Here is a 24,051-nt window from a genome sequence, read left to right as displayed (position 1 = left end):
ATTCTGCTCATAATCACGGGGGTCCTACTACAATATGTTTACATGCTGCAATGTTTTAAAACATGATTCTGAACGCTCAGTTTTAGCTCCTGTCCCTTTAAGGACCCCCCCCCCCATCCAACACATTAGCATAGCAACATGCTAACGCTGAACAGATATATTTCTAATTTTTTCGCTCATATTTTTATATTTTCAGTTGTTTTTTGCACCTATTTCTGTCTCCTCTGTTGCTGTAACAACTAAATGTCCCTGATGTGAATAAATAAAGTCTCTTATCTCAAAGATGGAGCAGGAGGAAAAGAGAGAGGATGGTCTTTTCTCATAGTTCGAGGGTCTCTGGACACATTGGGAACACATAAGTACCCCTTACAGTCCTGTTACTGGCTTTTTCCGGAGCTTTCACCTGACTTTGCCTGCTCGTTATGGCGTCGGCACCTCAGATCTGGGAGTTTTTGTGGATGGTATTTTCACCAAAATGGATTCAGCAGCTTTCATGTGTTGTTAAAGTCCATTAGAGGTGTTTGAAAGCCCCAGAAAAGAAACCAGTAAGTGACACAGAATACCAGACACAAACCTTCAGCGATTAGTCCTTTTTAATAACATCACATTAATTATGACACATGTGGGGAAGAGGTCAAGTAAAACTCGGGGAAGGTGATGCAGCAAGGTGTGACAGTGCAGAGAGAAGCAGATCTAATCTAATCTAATCTGCTGCAGATTAGATGTTGACGAGATTTTCCTGACAATCTGTGACAGGAAGTAGAACATTAATGCGTCTGCGCTGCAAAAACAAAGTCTGCATTGTTCGGTCACATTCATTAGACTGAAATTGAAAATCACAGAAATAGTTTGACCTTTTGGAGCCGCACTTTAAGCTCATTGGAGGTTTGAATGCAGCAGGACGTCATGGGAAGTCCAAGAGCAGAACGCTGCCAGAAATTATAAACTCTGACCTCAAAACAAAGCTTTTGTTTCTCACACATTCAGTTTGTGGTGCAGCTTTTTGGTTCTCAGCCCCGTGAAACTCTGAAAATTACCCTTTAAGTTCCTCTGTTCCACCAAACGCTGCAGCCACAGGAGCTAAATCAGGAGCTACAAGTCCTTTTTACGCACTCCTGCTTTTATCTCCACGGCATGTGAAGAACCATAAGAGTAACACCATAAAACTTTAAACATTAACGTTATGAAAAAATGTCCTCTTCTTGTCTTAGCGGCACTTGAGGCTTACTCACTGTCTAAATAAAGGCCTTATCACGCCAGCATTCAAACCGCTTCTATTGTATTTGCGTGAATTCCTGCATATATAGTTCAAATTAGCATTATTGACCAATGGTGCAGCTGCCAGATGTGCTCCTGCATTCACAGACGACCTGACACATCATGACGTTATGGTTGGCTGTGCAGCGTAAAGTGTACGAAGCTGTTTAAATTCTGTATTCTGTGCTGTAAATGTCCTGCATCGTTATCTAAACTGAGGCTACCTAAAACTTAAAATCTGATAAATGACGACGTAATATCACATAACGTCAACACACTGTGAAAACAAATCACTTTCACACACTGATAAATTCTCCAACAATCAGAACCGACGGGACAAAGTTCATTCGTCTTAATGCTCGTCTTAATGGTCGCCAACACGTGCAGACCGTGTTCTGTCCTCTGGACCATAACGTCGTCATGTGTGAACGCAGGAGCACGTCTGCTGCACCAGAGGAAGCTTCTTAGCTGTGCTGCACTTTCATTTAAACTCCTCTGGCCACATAAAACTGCTCCACAGCTTTAGTAACAGTGTTCAGGAGGAGACAGGAGGAGATGGTGTAAAAATCTTTTGAATAAACTCATTAGCGGTGAGCTGGCATAGCGAGGCAGCTTTGGAGAACTTTATCATCCCTCTTTAACCACTTTTTATCAAACAAAACGGTGACTTAATGTCAGGGGAGAGTAAAAAGAGCAGTTAAGGGGAAATGGAGGCTCTCCTGGAGCTGATGTGACGGACCGGCTAGCGTGTTAGCGGTTAGCGCTTCGTCCTCCAGATCTCGTCAGCACATATTTCAGAAGGAAGCTCAGATTCATGTCGCTGCATCACTTTCTGGGCCTTAAAGCTGCACACAAGTAGCAGCTGCAAGGTTTGTTTCTGACCACGTTTTCGACGTTCGGCACTGCAGACTCTGACTTAATACTGCTTTTGGAGCCAGGAACTAAATTCAGACTCTGGTTCCTTCGTTCAAACGCAGGCTCTCGAGTTCCCACAGTGTTTCCTGTGTCGTTCCTACAAGGGGAAACTTTCAAGGCTTATGTTGGGCTCCTCACGAGACGTTTCCCTAAAAGAGTCCCTGAAATAACGGCAGATTCGAGTCCACAAACCCTTCAGGAAGCAGTGCATCATCTACACATCAGCATGTACAGTCAGACAAAAGTAGTAGTTTATATCAGGGTGTCTCATAAAATCCAGTCAGAGTTCCTCATCAGAAAAACACCCAAATAAACCAAAATAGTGAAAGTGTGTGGTTAAATATTAAATATCATGTTAGGTCCTCGTCAGTGTGTAGCCGTGTGCGTGATTCTTTTGTTAGTATCTTGTTAGTTCTCGTGTTCCCGTGTCGCTTCTGTTTGTTCTCAGGTGAGCTGAGCGCCCGTCTGGAGGCCCGACTGTCCGTTGGTGCCGCCGACGGTCAGAGGGCTGCTCTCCGTCACGTGTCTGTCCGCCGCCGAGTCTGTGAGAGCGACAGGAACAAACGTCTCCAGGTGAGAGGACGGAGAAACAAAAGCTAAGCAGGAAAAGACACTTTTCTTTTTTACCCTCCTTTAGTCCCGTGTCGCTCTGAACTGTCCAGACAAACACATTTTTTGAAATCTTGGGCTATTTTGCCTCCATAACACGTGAACAAGTAGAAAGAAAGCGTCCAGAATCCACATTTAGGTGTTTATTATACTTCACTTTGTCTGTCTGTGTCTGTAGATTCCTCCTGAACTCACATCTTTAAAGGCTTTTTCTACAAATCTGTTTTTTTCTCACTTTGTGCCAGAAATCTCCCCCAGCAGACACCAAACCTTTACTCCTATCGGTGTTTTAACAGAACGGTTTGTTCTTTTGTATATTTATACACCCTAATAATTAATTCCAGTTAACTAAATGTTATTTTGCATGAGTTTTAAGGTGAACAGTTGCCTGCAGGCAGGGATACAGCAGAGCAAAGACTCAGCCTGTGGCCCCATCTAGCGCCTGGTCCTGGCAGTGCAGCAATAGATGTTTCTATCCATCTTTTTTAGTGACCGACCTTTGACTAAATGCAGCTCTGTCACCTCTTCGGGGTCGTTTCTGGGCTTTGAGGTGCTTCCTGAGAACAGAGGGCAGAGACATGACGTGTGTGTGAGAAAATTTAAAGATGGGAAACTGCCGCTCGCTCTCAGATCTTTTGCTCTGTTTGTCTTTACTGGTTTTCTTGACTTTACTCATCACATGTGATGTGACCCGGATCCAGTTAGTTGTAACTGGTAGGACTGTTAATAGCTTGGTTTGGATTATTTTCCAAGTTGTTTTCCACTGTTATTGATTCTTATCAGTGATTTATGGGGACAAAAAGCACAGTTTTGTGTTTATAATAAGAATGCAGCTTCCTACAGATCCAGGATTTAGAGATTTGGAGATCTGATCACTGCCAGTTACCCTGAACTCTATTTTTAATTTTATGCTACAACATGAAAATGCTGCTCTTAACAACAATAGATAAAGGGCCATTCCGCTGCATAACAAGTACTTTTACTTTTTAATCTATAAAGAACATGCTGTGGGTAAAACATCTGTACTCAAGACTTTGAATGAAGGGCCTTAACTTTTACTTTTGGATCTTAATTTTCAAACAAAACTATGTTTTCATAATCTCTTTACAAAGTTTGAACCTCCACAGGTGAGAATTACATTTTTGATTTGACAAAAGTTCGGTGTCCTGACACTTCTTCAATCTGGGTCTCCAATCCAGACCCAAACTATTCTTAAAAATAATCTCACATATTGGCATCCATGTAAAGTGTATGAATGAGTTTATCAAGTAACTTAAGACCAAACCAGACATCCCAGACTATTTATTTAATCTGACTATGTGACCATGTGCTCATATTTCTGTTGATGTTGTTGTTGTTTGTCTCGTTTCAGTCCAGTCAGGTCGTCCATCTTTACCTTTCGCCTTCAGGTAGGCCAACATGCCCACCAGCGCCAGAACCAGCACCCCCACCACCAGACCGACGATCCACCAGTAGGACGGCCCCTCTGGCATGCTCCTCCCAGCTGCACAGGTAACACACACACACATTAATGGTCAGAATAATAATAATAATAAACACTTTAACAGCTCCTGTCTGTTGATTTATTGTTTTAATACTATGTTCACCAAAAGTGACATCTTATTCACCTCCTTTGTATTTCTGAGCAGGCAGAAATCTCAAAACCTGGGAGAAATAAACCTGACTACTTGCATGGCTACACCCAACAACAGATAAGTAAGAAAACACTTTACAAGACTTTGATAAAGAACGACACTTTGACGTTTGATATGTTTCTGAAAATGTCTAAAGTTTACATAAAGTATTTAAAGGAGAGAACCACTAGCAGAGTCCTCTGAAGGACACGTCTGGTGACTTATGTGCTTTTCTTATTGTCAACAAATGTCATGAAAAGACCAAATCCAACAATGAAGTGATCCTAATGAAAAACACCATGAATATTGACCTTAAACACAACCAACACCTAAATCTGCACCAAATGCAGATGAACCTGCAGAAATGAGTCCAAAAACCCAGAGATGAGTTTGAATGTTAGCACTAATGTTTCTCTCTCTGTCTGAAAGTCTGTGGTTTTGTTGTTTTTAAGCTTTTATGTGTCTTTAACAAGCGGCTAAGTAAAGACTGCAGAGGCCTCTGGTCGTGTTTATACTCGCGCTCCTGCAAACTATTCTAACTCCGACTTTCCGAGCTTTAGATTTATCAATTTATACAAATGTAGTTTTTACAGATTGTAGTGACGCTGAAGTCACTAAAGTTATGTGATGTAGTTCGTTTATTGCCAGACTTTAGCTTCTAACTTCTAAAAATGGTGTCATCATTTGCGAACATCATGTTTGATATTTACAGTCCTGTTGTGTTTCTGTTGGGGGAACCAGGACGACACTAACTTCCTAGTCGGCCTACAAAAACACAACATCCCAGCAGCACCTCTATGATCCCAAACAAATGCTCCTGGTTGTTAAAAACTACAGTCACCAGTGATTTCAGGGTTTTACTGAGCCTGTTGTGAAAATTAAACTCTGACTTTTGGGTTTTGGAGCTGAGAAGTCAGAAAGTATTGAGAGTGGGACTGGATTTGAGTCTGGATTTGTTTGGACAGTCTGAACACTCTTTCTCCTCTTTGGTGTACGACTGTGCTCGTGTATCCGGCCTCACCGGCAGGATCGTCGATGGTCACCTCAGTGCGTTCGGTGTGACTGTTGTACGGGACGGAGAACACGCAGGTGTAGCTGCCCGAGTGCTCCAGGTGCTTGGGGTCCATCAGGCGCAGGGAGCCGTCTCCAAACGGGACCCTGAAGCCGTCCAGCTCCACGTGGTTGTGCCACGGCGGCGAGGAGACGGTGTCCCCCAACTGGCTGTCGTAGGAGAGGATGTGGGAGGGGTCCTCGCCGTTGTTGAAGCTCCAGTGGAGGAAGGGGTTGTTCAGGTAAGGAGGGGCGTAGCAGGGGATGGTCAGATCTCTCCCTTGAGTTCCTCTAATTTCTACCAGAGAGCAAAGGTGTAGGTCAGAGATACTCCAATAACACTAATGTAGTATTAATACAGAAACGGATCCATAGATATTAACATGTGTCCTCACTAAAAGGAGCACCTCGTACCTCTTTCCCTGAGTGAGGTGGTCCAGGACGGACCGCCGTAGGAGGTGGAGACTTTACAGATGTAGATGAGGTCAGGTTGTCCGTTCAGCCTCTTGAGGCGGCTGTCCACCGTGTACAGCCCCTGTTTGTCGGCCAGCATGCGCGTGACCGGGCGAAGGTCCTCGAAAGTGGGCGGCTCGGTCGCCCAGGTTACACGAGGGGCCGGGAAGACATTACGAACGATGCACTTCATCTCTTCGTAGCCGCTCAGCCTGGACAGCTCCAGAGACAGGCCTCGGATGGGTGCTGCACACACACACACACACACAAAGACAAAGACACTCGCAGCATGCTCGGATGTTTCCCAGCAGCCCCTGATGATAGACTCTAAATGCCAGGGCCCAATATAGCCTGGCAGTGGTTGATATCATCCCCATGCAGATAACATTAGAGCTCTGTTAACACAGTATAAAGCCAAAACCTTTTCTTTTTCACTTTGTTCGATTAATTTAAAAAAAAAAAACTTTCAGGTCAAAGCCTCTGAGGGGGTGGAACAAGATATTAGCTTGGAAATCTGTGTGCAGAAAGGCTTTTCAGAATAAAAGCATCAAATGATAAAAAGACATGCTAACATGCCGCTATTTAGCAGGTAATAAGTTAATTTAGTCGAGCCTGTTCAAATGCAATTATCATTTGAATTAGCACAAAGTACAGCAGCAGCGTTTGCTCATAAACCACATTATTAGTCTATTCTTTTTTTTAAACAGTTATTTGACTCTGAGATTAGCTGTGATTGGTTAACAATTTTTAATTTTTGCAATCCATTAATGGAAGAGTCGGGACTGCTTGTGTCGTGTGCAGCAGGAAATCAGGTTGAATTTCAGTTTTTAGTGTCTGACTATTAAAAACAATGTGAGTTTGTTTGGCTGCACTGTAAACAAATACACCAGCTGCTCTTGTTGCACTGCTGCTCAACAAGTGTTTACCGATATGCTTTATCAGCCACCTTTTGTTGTGTGATACAGATGTCCACGTAGGGATGATGTTGGGGTGGATGGTCAGTTAGGACACAGGACTTTGACCCAGGAGACTGAGGTTCACGTCATGTGTGAAACCAAAAGTCAACATTGATATTTTAGCATAATCTCTTTCTAAATCTAACCAAGCTGCAACTGTTCAGGAACGTTTGACATGTTTATTATTGTTACCATGATAATGAAGGCTTAAGGGTTCCCTGTGTGTCAGTATCACAGGCTAAAGGGGCGTGACGAAGCATCAGGATTCGATTACCTGGAAATGAGAACGCGTTGGCAGCCAACAAACGAGGCGTCTTCGCTGCTATTATGGGGTAATATTACCAAATACAGCACAGTTGATATGTTTTACCTTCTTTAAGCAGACTGAGAAACCTACTTTTCAATGGCGGCCTACACACTCGCCTAAAGGAACTGAACCGGATCGTCTGAGTTTTGTTTAAACTTCACCAAACATGTTTAATGTGGCAGCATCCTACGAGTGCTTTCAAATCTGTTTTAATTTATAAACTCACCTTCCACCTTCACGATGACCTTTGCGTTGTGTTCGCCTTTCGAGCTGTGCACGTGACACCTGTAGGTGCCCCTGTCCTTGAGCCCGGTCTTCCTGAGGATCAAGGTGGCGTTGCCGCGGGATATCAGGTGTGGGAAGATGACGGCGCGGCCCTCGAGCTGCTCGTGCTCAAAGTGCTCTTCGCTGCTTTCATTGCTGTCGTCGTCCTCCAGCTCGAACTTGTACACCACCACGTTCTGTCGGAACCACTCGATGGTCACCTCGCTGTCCGGCGGGAAGCTGCAGGGGAGCACGCATTCCTCAGAGACGCTGCAGGTCACCGTGACATCTGAAACACAACAAGGTAAAATCACCCTCAAGAGATTTGGTTTTATGATACTTGAGATACTTCTTGCTGTTACAGCTTAAATCTGAGGTTGCAGCTCAGTTACAGGAATGATGAACGCCCCTTCCTGTCATCACACCTCATAAATACTGATGGTGGTGGTGATGTTATGGCCTAGTTACCATAGAAACGGTTGTTATTGGCTCCCAAGTAGTTGCAGATGAGGGGCCAGACAAAGACGGACTGAAACACATCCCAGAGTTGGAAAATGAGGATCCTGTTGGGGCCAGTTGCGTGAAAATGTACCCAGTCTTTGACTCGAATTTAACTTTAAGTCAGACTTGCTGTAGACACTCATGCAATGCATTATGGGTGAAATAAGACACTTAATATAAGGAAATATAGCAGATGCAACAGTGACACTCCGGAGAGAGGATGAGAGCTCGGTGGCCAGGCCTGCAGCTTTAGGTGAGGTGATCTGGTGGTTAAACCAGGGGCCTCGTCTTGCTTCCCCTTAACAAACACCACCTCTCTGGTAGGTGGACGCTGGGGCTCGAGGCGCCAACTGTAACTATAAATATCTAAGTAAAATATACAACATCGACGTGGGGGGTGTGTTGCTTCAGGAATTTGTGCGACGATGAAATAGGATCCTAGGATGCCAGTTGGAGTAACACAAGAATGTGTTTGAAGGCTTATCAGAGCTTTACAAATGTTTTAAAACTTTCATGGTGAAGAATAAATACAGCGTTCATGAACAAAGTAATACGTGTGATGACACTGTAATTCGTAGTTTTTGGGTCTGAACAGTGAAGTCTTAAAGCTGCAGCCTCTCTAATGTCCAGCAGGGGGCGACTCCACTTGCTCCAAACAGGAGTCTGATTGGATGGAAGTCAATCATTTTTGATTTACCAGCTCAGTGAACATTTTCCTGATGAGTTTCTGCTGTCAGTCTCTAGTTTACAGTCTTCTTCAGCACAGCAGGATGTTCATGTAGTAAATTATGGTCCCATTTAGAGGAAAGCAGACCAGCTCACTACCTGCTCACTGACCAATCAGAGGAGGAAGGAGCTTCACTTCTGGCTCCAAAAAACCAAGATGGCGACGCTTGTGAAGCCAAGCTCGTGGCGTCACGCTGGCTGCGTCTGTGCCGGGTTAAACTTTTCCTGCCTGCGTTGTTCTGCTCGTCTGATCACCGTTTACCTCCACCACCAGAACGCCTGTATGTGCCCTTTGCTTCACCGGAGACCTTAAAGCCAACCACGCTGGAATAAAACCACCAGGCCCCTCTGTGTTCTTAAGTCAGTTAATTTGTGGTAATTTAATTGACCTGTTTTTATTATAGGAACATGCAGCAACTACAGGATTAATGCAGGACTCACTTTAGCACTTAGTGGGGCAAGTTTGCCAAAAGATTTGCCAAAATCCACTTAATACACTGTGATCCTGCTGCCTTAGGGGCCCCTGGAGCAGCTGCCTGAATGAGGAAACTATCGAGTGAGCATCAAACTTCAGGTATCAGCTATCGGCATCACTCTGCTGATAACCAGGAACCGTTGTTTCCTTTAGTTGGTTCAGATTACATTCGAACAAGTTTTGAAGGAAGGAAAGTTTCCGTGACTTTATTCTCACCAAACTACAGGACCGACCGTGTGTGCGTCAGCTGTGTTCGGCCTCTGATGTTAATCAGCGGAGAAAAAAGGGCAGATTTCTTCATATTCACCCTCAACTTCCCTTTATTGCCACACATTCAGGGTGGAGGCTGTGATCATCAGATTGCAGTGAACGTGCTTATCACACAAACCTTGTTACTTGGAAATACAAGCGGGGCGAGCATCCCCACACGCTCCAGTCTTTACACGCCTCCACAAACAGAAAGCAGACACCTGCGACACGATACGGACACAATCAAAACAGCAACAGCGCGGCTTTACCGAGGTCTGTTCTCAATGTCAGCACAATAGAAACAGTACAAAAGCTTCACGGCATCGGAGACGTGTTCGAACAGGTATGTTTGTGCTGTGTTTCGGCAGGTGAAGACTGAAGCGTCAATGATTGCAAAACATAAATAGGAATGCAAATGACTTATTTCTTCATCCCTTCATGGCCGTACATCAATGATGCTTGAGGCTCTGCTGGCTAGTTAAAGGAAAAGCCCGCCAATACTGTTCCTGTTCTTTTAGTTCCTACGTTTGCACCAACATTTAGTTTCTTTCTTCTTTTTTTTAGTAAAGTGTAATTTCCTCAAAGTAAACAGGAGGAAATGGTGCATTTGGGCACTACTTTCAGCGGTGGATTAATCTACGTTTGGTGCTCCACAGTTCAAAAATATGGCTCATATGAGGCTTCAGCAGTCTGAGTTGGTCAAATCAAGGGAGAAATCCAAGCCTTTTTACTACAAAACTCCCTTTTTTTATGTGTTTACATGCTGAGCTGCAGTGCAGGAACATTAATACAAAGAGACTTTTCTTACTTTGAAAGATTCTCGCTTATTTTGACCAGTGACTCAGGATTTTAATGTATTTTTGCACAAAATTAGAGAATTTTGTCTCCAACCGTTTGCACTGAAGATGCTTTTTAAGCAGAATCTCTCACAGGAAGCAAAACCTGCTGCAGGGTTCACGTGTTATGTTTTAAAAATCAGATCATTCCTAACTCCTGCTGATCTAAAAAATAGTTTTTATTTATTCCCGGCTGGATTACTGGAATGCACTTTATTCAGGTATGAGCCAGAGCTCCTTCCACCGTCTCCAGGTAGTTAAAAACGCTGCTTCCTGTTCGATTTTACAATTTCATTACTGACTTTTAAGGCCCTCAGCGGCCTCGACCCTGAGTATTTTACCGAGCTGCTCACCCAACATGAGCCCTGCTAGTGATTCTAAGGTCGCAGCTGATGGTAAAGAGGAATCTTTAAACTTTTCTCTTTGTGAAAGCTTTCAGTGACGCTTGATATCATTTCTTGTTTCTTATCTTTAGTTGTTTTATGTGGTTTTACCCTCATCCTTTACCTTTATCATCCTTTTACTATCCGTTTTATACTTTGTGACATGAGGAAAAGTGGCCTGGCTGTTGTTTTAAGACAGCTCTAAAAAAAACGGTGAACCCGTCCTTTAAGCATGTTTAAGCACTTCTTGCCGCACCCTGACAGTGATGTCATAGTAGGTGTTTCCACCAGCTGTCGGTACAAAAAGGTGAGGAAGGATCCCGTCCGCAGTCACAACACTTCATTTACAATCTGTGATTAAAATGTTCGTCCTGAGCAGCTTCACCTTCTGTCCTCAGGGTGACACACAGGTGCACTGTTTACACGCCGTCAGAGGCTAAAACACCTGAAGCTGACGTGCAGCTTTGCTCTTTGACTTCCACGCGCCTCCAACCACAGGCAGGTTCCTTCAGGACGACTGCTGGAAGACGCTCGAGGCAAAACTGGAATGAGGACGTCAGTTTTGTGCCAAAAAGGTGTCATCATTGTTTATTTATTTGTGGTTGGTGCATATACACGTCTACGTGACAGGGGAGCAGTTAGTGGCCCGATTACTGAGGAATAACTGGAGGGATTAATTGTTATTTTATCACCTGAGTGGTTCTGTCAGCACCTCACTCCTCCCTGTGTTATGACTGCCTGCCAGCTCACACTCACTCACAGCTGTCCCCCTCATTCTCGCTCTTCCTGTAAATCAACCCTCTGAGTGATGACTCACAGCAGCGCGACGTCACAGAGCGGCCGGCGGCTTCACCTGCCCGCCGGCCCGCTGACGGCGGCTCCTGTCACGCAGCGGTGTGACATTTCGTGCCCTTGCAAGAGGGCCTCGGCGTTTGTGCTCCAACAATCTGCTGAGCAAACACGGTTTCTTCAAGGCGGCCGACAAAACATTAACTTCACACGCACACGCCGCCATTTAATGGAGTAAACACTCTTAACACCAGCGTTCACAGCTTAAAAACATCAATTTTCCTGCCATAAATGGGGACTTAATGTTCCAGTAAGTGATTTAGTGGACATGTGTTACCAGAAGCTTCTGTTTGGCCTCTGGGAAGTCAGATAAAGGTGATATTTCACTTGCTGTAGAGTTTTTTGAAGTCTGCACCATTTAGATTTAAACACGCTGAATAATTAAAGCTGCACAGCTGTGTGAACGTTGATAGATGCCATTAATCAGAAGAAAATCTCACATAGAGTAGATTAAAACATCGTCTGTCTCCTTGTGGGCTGGTGGTGGGGATGATATTTCGCCCCTGAAGGAAAGATTTTCCATTTAACGGTCCCAGCACTGTCCTGTCTGCTGCCAGGTTTCACATTTTGTTCAAGAAAATGTGTCTATCAGGTGGTTGATGTCACGTACTGGCTGACTTTTACCTGCTTAATACTGCGTTTAGTGCAGAAGTAGACAAAGTACTCATATCTCCCACTATTACTTCTGTAAAAGTAGCAGTACTTTAGCAGTACAGTAGCCTTGTAGAAATACTCCTGAAAGTCCTCATTGTGCAGAACGGCCCATTTCAGAATCATATATATCAAATTACTGGATTATAACCAGTGATGCATTCATGTGTTCATAACTTTAATGTTGCCTCTGGGAAAGGTGGAAGTTTACACTGATAAAGTAACACTGCTGGGCAGCTTATCCTACAATAACACACCATCATTCATTAGTTCATCCACATTTTCTGTCAATAATCTAAAACTGCAGCAACTGAAGTAAATAAGTGAGTTAAAAGTGCAAAATTTGCTGTAACTGAAACTTATACAAGTCGAAACGTCGACTTTTCTCAGAGAAGTCGACTCTTTTTAATAAGTCGGTGGAAAAGATAGATGTTTGGAGGAGGTGAAGAGACAAAACAGGTGGTGTGTGTGTGTGTGTGTGTGTGTGTGTGTGTGTGTGTTGCCGTCTGCTCTACGTCGACCCTCCTCACTTAATTGCTGTTGTGCTTGCGTCAGCTGATTAGCTTCAGCTGTGAGGGCGTCCAATCGTATCCATGCATGTGTCCAGCGTGGTTATTACGGCCTGACACTGATCGCCGTCCAACACCCCGACCTGCGCCTCATGTGCTGAGCTGTTAAGCTGCCGGTGAGCTTCATCAGGACCGCCGTCCTCCTCCTGCACCTTCCACGACAATCTCTCTTCACAGAAAAATCTGATTTCCCGTCTCATTTGATCTTAGGATGACATTTAGGATGTTTTGGTGTCTAAGAAACTTGTTTCCTAACTGCATTTGTCTTTTAGCTCTTACAGAACCATCCTAACAGAAGAATTCACTTACTTAGGATGGCATAGACCACCTAACTCCACCTAACTCCACCTAACTCCAAAATAAATGCCAACAATAGCAGCAGAAACTTCCCACTAACTTCTCTTGTTTAGGAGTCGCTTCTATAAAAGGAGGAGAGGATATTTTCTATCTTTGAGACTAAAGGTTTATTCACTAACAGCAGCTTGGAAATGTTTTTCTCTCCAGCTCCATTTTTTCATTCTTGACACAACTATTTCTGTCACTTTCCACTTTCCAGCAGCATGAATGTCCTCCAGGAGCGACTGTGTGAAAATGCTCCGTGTTTAAGTGATATCTTCGAGTGCGGCCGCTTGGAAAAGGTATTAACAGCGAAGGTGGACAACATGTGGGATAATCCACGTCTTGTCTAGTATAACCCCACCTTGATTTCATGTTCATGTGTGTCTAATAACAGGGATCAGTTCTCCAGCAGCATCCTCGTCTTTCCAGCCAAACCGGACGGTAAGACGTTTGCTATAAATGGTAATTTCCTAGTTGTTGCACGAAGCAGGTGATAATGTGAGTACATGCTTCAAATTATATGATAAATCTGTGGGTGTTTCAGATGTTGGGAATCAGAGAAAAGTCTTGCTGAACAAGTCCGTGATAATAAGAAAGAAAGAAAGTGAGAATATTAATGCTAAATGCTAAAGATGAGCACAAAACAGCAGCTTTGTTTATATTTATCATGTTAAACTTATTAACTTTCCCACCTTTCGCTGTTTCCTCCTTTTATTCACTTCCTGTTTGTGATCACAGCAGTGAAGTTGGAGGCGAAAATGTGACCTTAACTCTCAGGAATGATAGTCACAACTTATAAAAGAAGGCCAGGCAGACTTTTTCCTTCAAATCCAGCTGTTTCACTGCTCTTTCACTGGCTGTGGCTGCAGGATATTTCCATCCTGAGTTCATACCTGACGTCAGAATTGAGGGGGGGAAAGTTTGAACCAGCCATGTGACTAATTTGGGACAGTTCTCCGTTGCAGGACGAAGCAAAAAAAAAAAAAAAACGCAGAATCTTGCAACTTGAGGATGCACAGATTCTTGTATTTTCCTCCCAAACTGGATGTGTGTATCAGGTTCTGTAAAGGAACCCTTCTCTTAGCCCCTTTTTAATCCCTGAGAGTTTTCGCCTGCTTTCAGATCAGCAGAGGCTGCCGGACAAAGAGGCGTTTGTGTCTTACCTGGGGTTTTGTCCTGCGTGGCAAAGCCGATCCAGAGGAGGAAACAGGCCCAGGTGTGTATCGCTGACATGATTTCCTTTCAGCTACACGCATTTACGAGTCAGGCCGACGCACAAACACTCCGACGGTAAAGAGAAGCACATGCAGATGAGTCTTCAGTCCATACTTCTTCCACGTCGTCCTTAGATCTCTCTGGGTGGTTTGGCATCACACACACAAATACAGAGAAAAAGGGAAGAGAAAGAGCATAATTAGAGGCACATTCCTGATGAAATGGACAGGGGAAGACATACGGTCTGAAACATGACAGAACACGTGCAGCTTTCTGAGGAGAAGTCAGGTCTGATCCTCTGAGGATTTGGCTCTCAAACAAATAAAAGTGAGATTTGCGGCCGAGGCCCTGCTCTCTTTCATCCACCACCACCTCTCCTCCTCTCCCTCGCCGTCATCGCTGCTGCTGCTGCTGCTTATCCCCGGCATCAAACCTGTCTTTTTATCTCTCCAGTGGTTTGATAAAAAACGAAGAGGAAGAGGATACATCTGTTGTTCACGCTCACCTTATCTCCACACTATCGCGACTCTCCAAACAAACACAGGTGAACTTGCTACCGTGCATCAAAGAGCGTGAGGAAATGTGAGGAATCCTGCCGCTCATAAAGCCGTCAGTGGGTCTCAGGGGTGAAGGAAGGTTTGTGGAAACGCTCGGAGGGGGAAGAAAGTGAGTTTCAGTGACGAGGTGGTGATGGAGTGGTGCGGCGGGGAGCCAGACGTGCAGCTCATTGTCCTCATGTGTTTACACTGGATCCTTCCTGCGCTAAAGCTGGAGATAATTCCCTCTTTAAGTGCCACACAATGCAGAAGAAGCACTTTATCTCACATTTACTGCTGCTGGCTTCCCTTGGCTGAGGATGAAGAGCAGCACCAAATGATTCCTCTTGGTAACAAGTGGTTACAACTACTGATGAACCTGATACAGAACAAGCTTGTCCCTTTTTTTGTTTTGTCTCTTGAAACAAAAAGACAAAACATTTGGAAGGAGGAGAAATATTCATTTTTCTGCTTTGTTTGATAGTCGACAGCAGAGACTGATGGGAAACTGGAGAGAGAGGAGATGATGGTGCTTCAGAATAAATCATTCTGATGCCAAACAGGCGAACTGACGCTAAAATAAACGCACTTATCAGACTGAGGCGAAGCAGTTTTACTGTTCAGGGGCTTTTAATCCCAGTTAAACTTTGTGAGAATATGAAAAGATCTTTAATAAATCCCAAAAAGAAGTGAAGTAAACTCACTGTGCTGCCTCTAAAACATCCAGTCAGCCCTTTAAACTCCTTCTTCTGTCTTAATAACACACTTATTAAAACACCAACAGAAACTTTCCAGCCTAGTTAGTAGCAGATTATCTAAAACTATCTAAACACCCTCTAAACGTTCCCACTCCGCATTAATGACCCCTTTATTACGTGTTATTAAGACACTGACAAATAACCCTTTCCCCTCAGGTGCTTATCTGAAACTAAACTAAACTAAAGTGTTCGCAGAAGAAGACAGCAGACAAAAGTTAGAATCACTTGATTTTATAGTAGTTTGTCATTCAAACATTTTTGTCCATCTGCAATTTATCAATTTATTTATGTACACGTATATAAAACCTTTTGGTGTACAAAAAACATCAGACACTGTTGCCCATAAAGTTGGAATAATTGTTCGATTCCCCCAATTTAGTTAAAGCCTGAATACACAGTCTGCAAAGGTTCATTCACTGTGATCTGTTTGGAAGAGTTTGATCAATAAAGTTGAGAAGATATAAACTTTATTTATCAAGAATAAATCACATTGTCACAATCATTTCATGAGAAGAGGTCAAAAACATTTTATTCTAACTTTACAGGCAGCAGTGTGTATATATATGTGCCAGTTTATCCTGATGAAGGGTCTTTTCCTTAACTTTAATATCTCATGTGTGAACTCAGTGCAAAAGACATTTCCTGATTATTAAACACAGAAAACAAAGTGAGGCTCATTTTCTAAGTCACCGAGATGCCGCACGTGTTATAATTGAGTTATTAGGAGCGTTTACTCTTTGACCTCAGCTGCACTCTGAGCTCGTCATAAAACGGGACAAGCTTATATTTAACCAGCTGATTGCTTAAATGAATGAAATGCGGGTGTTTTTGTGCAGTTTTTGTTCATCAGAGCGCTTAAACTGCTCCTCTAAGAGTTATAAATTACATTTTTTAGCAGCTGACACAGAAAAAACTGATTATTTTGGATTCTTAAAGACCTTAAAGTGCTCATACAAGTGTCTCTGATAATACGTAAATAACTAGGACTGTAGAAAAGCACTGAATACACACAGTAAATGACATAAAGAGCAATAATTCAGTACTTACAGCAGCTCCTGGACATCCACAGTCAAACCTCCCTTCATAACTACCAAAAGTCAACTGTTTACAGCCCTGTGATAACACAGGGAGCTGTTACGGTGATGAAATCAGTGCCGTCTGTCAGCGGCGTGCCAGGTATCTGAGTGAAAACCAAAAAACAAAAGCCCACTTACAGTGACTCAGCTGGAGCTTCAGCTCAGTAGAAATCCAGGAGAAAGAGGAAGGAGTGAAGAGTGGAGCCTGCTGCCTCCTGAGAGTGTGTTAGCTTGACTGGATCAACAGGTTATTTAGAGAATAGGCAGCTCACACACACACATTTCATGATACACAAGGCTCTGCAGGGAGGGTAAGGTCGCTCCTCACACACCCTCTGAATGGGGTGGAGTTTGGTTGTGATTGGCAAAGTCACAAACACACACACACACACACACACTCATGACCCTCCATAGGACTCAGGCAGTGTGTCCCCCTGCAGCTCCATCAAATGTCACCGGGGTTTGCTTTCAAATTGCGGAGCTGCTTCAGTGTGAGGCGTATACCATGAGCCATGAGCTGTACGTCAGCCTGCCCACAGGGAAGCTGTTTAACACCTGCTGGGCTGCAGTAAAGGGCCGACGCGCTTTTCTGGCTTTTGCTCTTTTTGTTTTTTGGGGGGGCTCGAGTGCTAAATAAAGACAGCTGCATCAGATGTTAATGTTTCATCTGGCAGCATCGGGAGGCCGCTTCCCTTCAGTCATCGCTCAACCACCGTCCGCACAGCTTTAGTCCATTACGTGGTCGTTATTCGGTCCAGTTGAAAGGAAAAGTAAAGCAGATGAGTAACCTGTGTTTAACCCGTCGCTGGGTACGTTGTTCTCCTTTCTAGAGAAGCCACAGTTCCTCTCATTGAACCAGTATATACCAGTATCTGATCTTCTGGTTAAAGTGCTGCTCTCTAACCTTTTACCTCTTACTGCACAGTTACGAGAATCACCGATAAGACTGAAATAGAGCAGAATGACGTATTGAAATATTGGTGACCCATAGAAATAACAGTATAGAGGTTTGCTTTATTTCCTCTTTCTGATCTTTAGGCCCAAATCTCAGAGGGCAAAAATCAACCTGGTACCTTTATTCTTCACTTTCCTGTTGCTCTTTTATCAATACATGACGCGTACTTCTAAATATGGTATTACTCCACTAAATTACCACAATTTAACGACGAAGCAGCACTTTCCAACGTGGTACGAGGGAGTACGGAGTGAGGAACAACCTGGTAACTGATGAATCATGACCAAGCAGGTCCTGACTGACTCTGTGATCATTCATGTTGAGTCAGTAGAGAACGGACAGGAAATATTAGATGAATGAATCATGAGATAATGACCGGTCCATATAAATCTGTGAATCAACACACTGATCCCCAAGTAAAATAAAGCATCACTGCTATTAATTTACCCTGAAAAAGCCCACTGGAAACATTTCATCACGCTCCAGATGTGGTCCGGGTTTGTTCCGACCTCTTTACATCCCCTCGTTTTCCTGTGATGTTCTCCTCCTTCACCACATCGCACCGATCCGTCTGTCCTTCACACACTGAGAACAAGACCCTGAGATACCTGAACTCTGACCCTCGTCCCCACTGCTTCACGCTCAGGTGCAAACCGCCCCAGTGCATGCTGGGGGGGGGGTCACGGCGCTCGATAGCAAAGGCGCCATGTGTGGAGAGGAGGCTTCTTACAAAGATTATTGCTAATGTGAAAATAAGAATGGTGTTAGCAGCTAAGCTAAATAAGTTAGCATCGTTTTCTAGCATGTAGGTCAACCTGTTTGGCACTGCAACATGTTCTCTCCATTTTAAATGCAGCGTAGAGGGAACTAGAGCACCGAGAGGGGACGGCATTTTGTTTTCCACTTTTTGGTGATTTTAACACAACAAACTTTGATCTCTTGTGATCATGAAATCATTAAATTTGTAAAAAAAAACCCAACAAAAAACCAGCTGAGATTGTGGAAGAATGAACGCAACAACTAAAATTGCTTGTTTGGCTGCACATGCATGCTGATACTTGTGTGTGTGTGTGTGTGTGTGTGTGTGTGTTTGTGTGTGTGGGATTATGTTTTCCAGAGGTGTAAACTGAGGAAGGCTCCAGGTGAGGCTGGATTAGACGCTCGGATTAAACGTCGGCCGATCTTGACGACCTTTTGTTGTTTGAGCTGCTTCCAAACCCGTGATTCATTTTCCTGCACAATAACCTCTCTGCACACACACACACACACACACACACACACGAGGTGGAGGTGTGCACTAACCTCACATAATCACACTAGGTGCCTGTTTTTTCATTGTCCCACTGAGAAAATCCTGATTACTGATGGGAGTGTGTGTGTGTGTGACTGTTTGTAGGTTAGTGAAAGATTGCTGTGGCTGTGGATAAGAGGATTAGGGTGGAATTAGTGTCATTCCTCTATTGCCGCGAGGAATAGATTCATATCGATTTTAATCAGAGATAGAAAGATCCGCAAAAAACGCACATAAAACAGACGGACTGCGAGAGCGAGAGGAGGAGTGGATGAAGCCGGAGGCACGGCAGAGACGCCGGAGGATTCCCGGAGATCATGGCAGCCGTCGGGATGTTCAGCTGGAGACCGGGGAGCCGCACCAGTGCCTGCTGCAGGGACGCATGCATGTAGAGATGTGCATAGGGATCTACATACATGCATTCAGGAGGAAACTTCAAGAGATCACTCATGTATTTGCCGTCTGTGGAAGTCTCTTTCTGGAGCTCTCTGGTTGAGGAACTTTCCAGCCACAGTGGGATGTTTGACCAAAACCTCAACCGTTAGTCTGCCGGGCCGTCTGGACAGAGGCGTGGAGGTGGAGCCGGTGGGTCACTGCGGCCGGGATGCTGGCGACGTGTCAGTTGCGGCGGGGAGACCTGTGAAACATGAAGGTGGACGCGCTGGCTTGCCTGGCTCTGGCCGCCGCCGGCCTCGTCGCCATGGTGACCGGCGGCCGCAGCTCCGGACGCAGGAAACACAAGGAGGTCTTCCTCGGGGAGAACAGCAAGTTCAAGTTCGGAGGGTGAGACGCTCACATTCATCTTACAGCTCAGGGGCACAAATTAGTCAATGAAAAGCACCGAGTCAGCAGAGCAGATGATTAGCAGCGACTCTCAGAACTGTTTCAACCCGTTAAGCTTCATTTTCCAGTTCGAGATGTTGCCTCAACTCTGACCATGTATAAAAGTAAAGAAGTGGAGGTAGCTACCGATGCTGAAGAGCCTTAAAGCTGTATGTCCAGCAGGGGGCGACTCCACTGGCTCCAAACAGAAGTCTGATTGGATGGAAGTCAATGAGGAAACTTTATCACTTTATCAGCTTAGTGAACATTTTCCTGATGAGTTTCTGCTCTCAGTCTCTAGTTAACAGTCTTCTTCAGCACAACAGGATGTTCATTTAGTCAATTATGGTCCCATTTAGAGGAAGATAGACCAGGAAGAGGGTTTAAGGCGGGGCTATCTTTTAAACGGACCAATCAGAGGAGGGTCCTGCCCAAACATAACCAATCAGAAGCAGGGGCGAATGAACTCGTGCAGCACTTCTGGCTCCTAAACCAAGATTGTGATTGCGATAATGCTAAACTGGAGGCTTCAATGGGTGACGTCACCGTGGCTCCGCCCGGTTATTCTGCACAGTCTGTGACTCCATAACCGTTTTCCATGAGGGATTCAGTTTTCCCATCTGAGACAGATTAAGATTATGAGCTGCTGGTGGCGGCAGATGATAAATTAAGAGAGTAGTCCAATGATTTGGTTGTCTGAAGATCTCGTTGAGTGTGTGTGTGTGAGTCCTTTCACTTTTGGTTATTCAGCATTCAGACAAATCACAGTAGCAACAGGGATATCGTCTTTTTTTAGTCCACTCATTCCTTTTCCTCGTCAAAACCTGGGGCCAATTCAACATAGTGGCCAAACCGTGTAATTACAAGAGACGCTTGGAGTCAAAATCCAGGTGAAATGATTCATTTTGCCATCAGAATTTGATCCGTTTGGTCCGATAACATCTGGGAACTGAATTAGATTAAATCATTTTATTCAACTTCATATTAGCGTGCTAACAAAACGCCGTGCTTCATGAGCCCAACGATACAGAAGATCTGGGTACTTGTACATCCGTGAAGTCGAACCTTTTTGGCTTCATGAGCTGAGCAGCTTTCTTCTGAACGAACGGACGAACTGCTTGTCTTTCTACATCTGTGATTCATGTGTGTTATGCTAGTAGCGGCTAATTTAGCCGACCCGGCAATCAAGTTTTTATAACTAATGCAACAATCTGCAGCAGTGACGTTAATCCAGAAATATCAGATATGAAAGGAAAACAGTGACGGAGTGTTTCATTTAGCTGGTTATACTTCTATACTTATACTTCTTACAGTGTATTCTGAGGCCCGTCAAGAGGCTATAATTTCACTTCTAACAAAGACGTCACACTGAAGTTCCCATGATTTGATGTTTTTCACTTCCTGTTTCACACGAAAACCACAAATGACCTTAATGACATTTAGCTGGATTGTTTCAGTTGAGTAGAAAAGTGAGTTTACGGCAATAAATTTCCCTAAATGTAGTTTTAAGTGGGGGGTGAAGGGCTCATTTTTCATTGAGTGTGCTGTTTTTATTGCTTGCAGCAGAGGACTGACTGACCGCTGCACGTCTGAAATACTTGGGCTCCTGGCAGAGCGGGCTCCTCAAACAGGTTTTATTTGTCCAAGAACAGGAAAAAAAAAAAAAGCAGGTTTCCTGGAGCTTCTCTTGGAAAGACTGAATGCAGCTTCAGTCCTTTTCTAACAAGCCAGTGAGCGAAATCACTGAATACATTTCCATCAAAACCTCATAAAAACTCTCACTTTGAATAATTTAAACTATAAAAACACCACTGGAGCATTAATGTGTGCTAATTTTCATTTTTGGGGGTCAGCTTTAGGATTAGTGTAGTCAGAGGAGGGAAAGGTTCATTTCAAAGCAACAAAGAATATAAAATATACTGGAGTGAGGAGGGAAATAGACTTTTTATTCTACCTGACACATGTCGCTCCTGCTGTAGACCTTTGATTCAGGTGTTGTAATAACACTGTCAGCTCCGTCTTGTATTTTATTACGCGTCACAAAGCGCTCATTCAGCCTGCGAAATAAAAGCCTGTTTATTATGATCTGAACTCTGGCTTCCCTCCAGAGAAACTGAGCCACGTTTCGCTCTTTGTTTGCGTGTGCACGAGCGTGTTGCAAGAGCGAGCAAACAATATAACCTTCATCACCTGAGTGACGTCACAGCCTCCGACTGGCAGGTGAGTCAGCGGTGGGACGGAAATAAGCAGATTAATCCAAATACTTCACTCCAGCACGTCTACGTTTGTCTCACAGCTTTAGTTGCTTCACAAATTAACATTTTGCACACAAAACAAGCTCAATCGCATCTGAAACAATTAATCAATTAGTCCATTAATTAAAAAAAAAGTACTTGGTAACAGTTTTTAATTATATTTCTTCGGATCGTTTGTCATTTTTCATGGTTTTTCTTAAGTTGAGGTTTGAATGATTGATTTTATTTTATTCTATTAATTAAACAGCACAGAAAATCATCAGGATATTGTAATAAAAGTCACATGATTTATGTCCAAAGGAGGCTCAGTGTTTTTTACACACCAATAATCAATGGATTGATGAATTCAGATGAATCCAGAATGAAAATAATCATCAGATCTGATATTAAATAACTTTAACAGTAAAATCCATCTTTTCTATGAACGATGAGGATTAATAATCTAATTATGAAAACAACCCCAATTCCAAAAAAGTTGGGACGCTGTGTAAAATGTAATAATCTGCAAGTCTCATACACCCAGATTTTATTCCCAATAGAACATAAACAACATATAATTTCACCATTTCATGGGAAATATTATATATATGTTGGAACAGGGGCAACAAAAGGCTGGAAAAGTAATTGGCACAAATCAAAAACAACTGGAGGAGCAATTGAGGACTAATTAGGTTAATTGGCAACAGGTGAGTAATAAAAGGAGCATTTCAGGCAGGCGGAGTCTGTCGGATGTAAACTGGGCAGAGGTTCACCAATCTGAGACAAACTGCGTCTACAAATTGTGGAACAATTTCAGAAAAATGTTCCTCAACCTAAAATTGCAAAGACTTTAATATCAATCAAATATCATCAAAAGAGATCTTCTGGCCTTCACTGCATTAAAAACAGGCATGATTCTCTGCTGGGAGCCACTGCATGGGCTCAGGGACACTTCCAGACAGACGGCACTGCAAGTTAAAGCTGCATCATGCAAAGAAGAAGCCATATGTGAACACGATCCAGAAACTCCTCGGGGGCCAGAGCTCATTTAAGATGGAAGACTGTTCTGAGGTCAGATGAATCACAATTAGACGCCGTGTCCTGCGGACTAAAGAGGAGAGGGACCATCCAGCCTGTTCAAAAGCCTGCAGCTCTGATGGCGTGGGCAGCTTACACATCTGGAAAGGCACCATCAACGCCGGAAGGTACATCCAGGTCTTGGAGCGACACGTGCTCCCGTCCAGGGGAAGGCCTGGCATATTTCAGCGAGACGATGCTGAAGCACATGCTGCATCAGACAGTCCAGACCTTCCACCAACAGAAAACATTTGGCGCATCTTAAAACGAAAAGACAGCTGGTCTCCTCACTTCCCAGATGTTTGCTTAAAGAGTACTTTTACTTTTAATACTTTAACTACTATATTCTTATTATACTCACATACTTTTACTTACTTTTAAATACAGGACTTCTACTTGTAACAGTGTTTTTACAGTATAATAGTAGTACTTTTACAACACTTATTTTACAAATAGTTGGATTGTTCCTTTAAAGGAGACTTAAATAAGTGTGTGTGTGTGTTTATGGGGACCAAAAGTCTCCAGAACAAGATTTTGAAGAAGAGTTTGTGTTTAAATTTGAGTTTAGTTAATTAAATCAGCTTCAGGGTGGTTAAGTTTGGTCCGTTTTGGGGGGATTGTGGTGTTTGTTTGAGGGTTAATTTAAGGGATTATGGAGATGGGATTTGGCTTAAACACATTGTTGGACCTCACAGAGATAGGAGACCATTTCTGTGTGTGTGTGTGTGTGTGTGTGTGTGTGTGTTTGTGTGTGTGTGTGTGTGTGTTTGTGTCAAGGTGTGTGACTTTCAAAGCAGCTTTTCATCCGTCCGCGGAGAAAATCTCAAACAGCTTTTATCTCTTTTCCCAGCGAGTGCTCACCTGTGCACTGCACGTGTGTGTGTTTACAGGTGGCACACACACACACACACACACACACACACACACACACACACACAGTGCAGCCCGTACTGCAGCTGACAGGCAGTCGTGCTCTGGCTGTAATTACACCCTCTGCATCCTGGGTGTCGTCCCGTCGGGGTTTCCCTGGTCGACTGTCAGACACTTATAGCAGTTTATGTAGC

At 43.8% G+C, this 24,051-nt stretch overlaps 1 protein-coding gene across 1 annotated transcript; it reads right to left on the bottom strand.

Annotated features, from left to right (window-relative positions):
* Positions 1–2,616: 2,616 nt before the first annotated feature.
* Positions 2,617–14,320, bottom strand: LOC139221299 (CD276 antigen-like). Its single transcript, XM_070853236.1, has 7 exons — positions 14,187–14,320; positions 7,408–7,734; positions 5,880–6,164; positions 5,437–5,763; positions 4,178–4,285; positions 3,279–3,338; positions 2,617–2,714 (listed from the first exon to the last, which is right to left on the bottom strand). Exons 1-7 carry the CDS (start codon positions 14,254–14,256, stop codon positions 2,617–2,619), a joined length of 1,275 nt encoding a protein of 424 aa, XP_070709337.1. The 5' UTR covers positions 14,257–14,320.
* Between the last annotated feature and the right edge of the window lie 9,731 nt (positions 14,321–24,051).

The sequence above is a fragment of the Pempheris klunzingeri genome, chromosome 21 (genome assembly GCF_042242105.1).
Source record: "Pempheris klunzingeri isolate RE-2024b chromosome 21, fPemKlu1.hap1, whole genome shotgun sequence".
NCBI lineage: Eukaryota > Metazoa > Chordata > Actinopteri > Acropomatiformes > Pempheridae > Pempheris > Pempheris klunzingeri.
This window is presented reverse-complemented; position numbering and strand designations above follow the sequence as displayed.

Coding starts and splice junctions, on each gene's coding strand:
- LOC139221299 (XM_070853236.1), bottom strand. CDS start 14,256: ATGTCAGCGATACACACCTGGGCCTGTTTCCTCCTCTGGATCGGCTTT. Junction 5,764..5,879: donor CACCTCACTCAGGGAAAGAG/GTACGAGGTGCT, acceptor GCTCTCTGGTAG/AAATTAGAGGAACTCAAGGG. Junction 3,339..4,177: donor GGCCTACCTGAAGGCGAAAG/GTAAAGATGGAC, acceptor CTCTGTTCTCAG/GAAGCACCTCAAAGCCCAGA.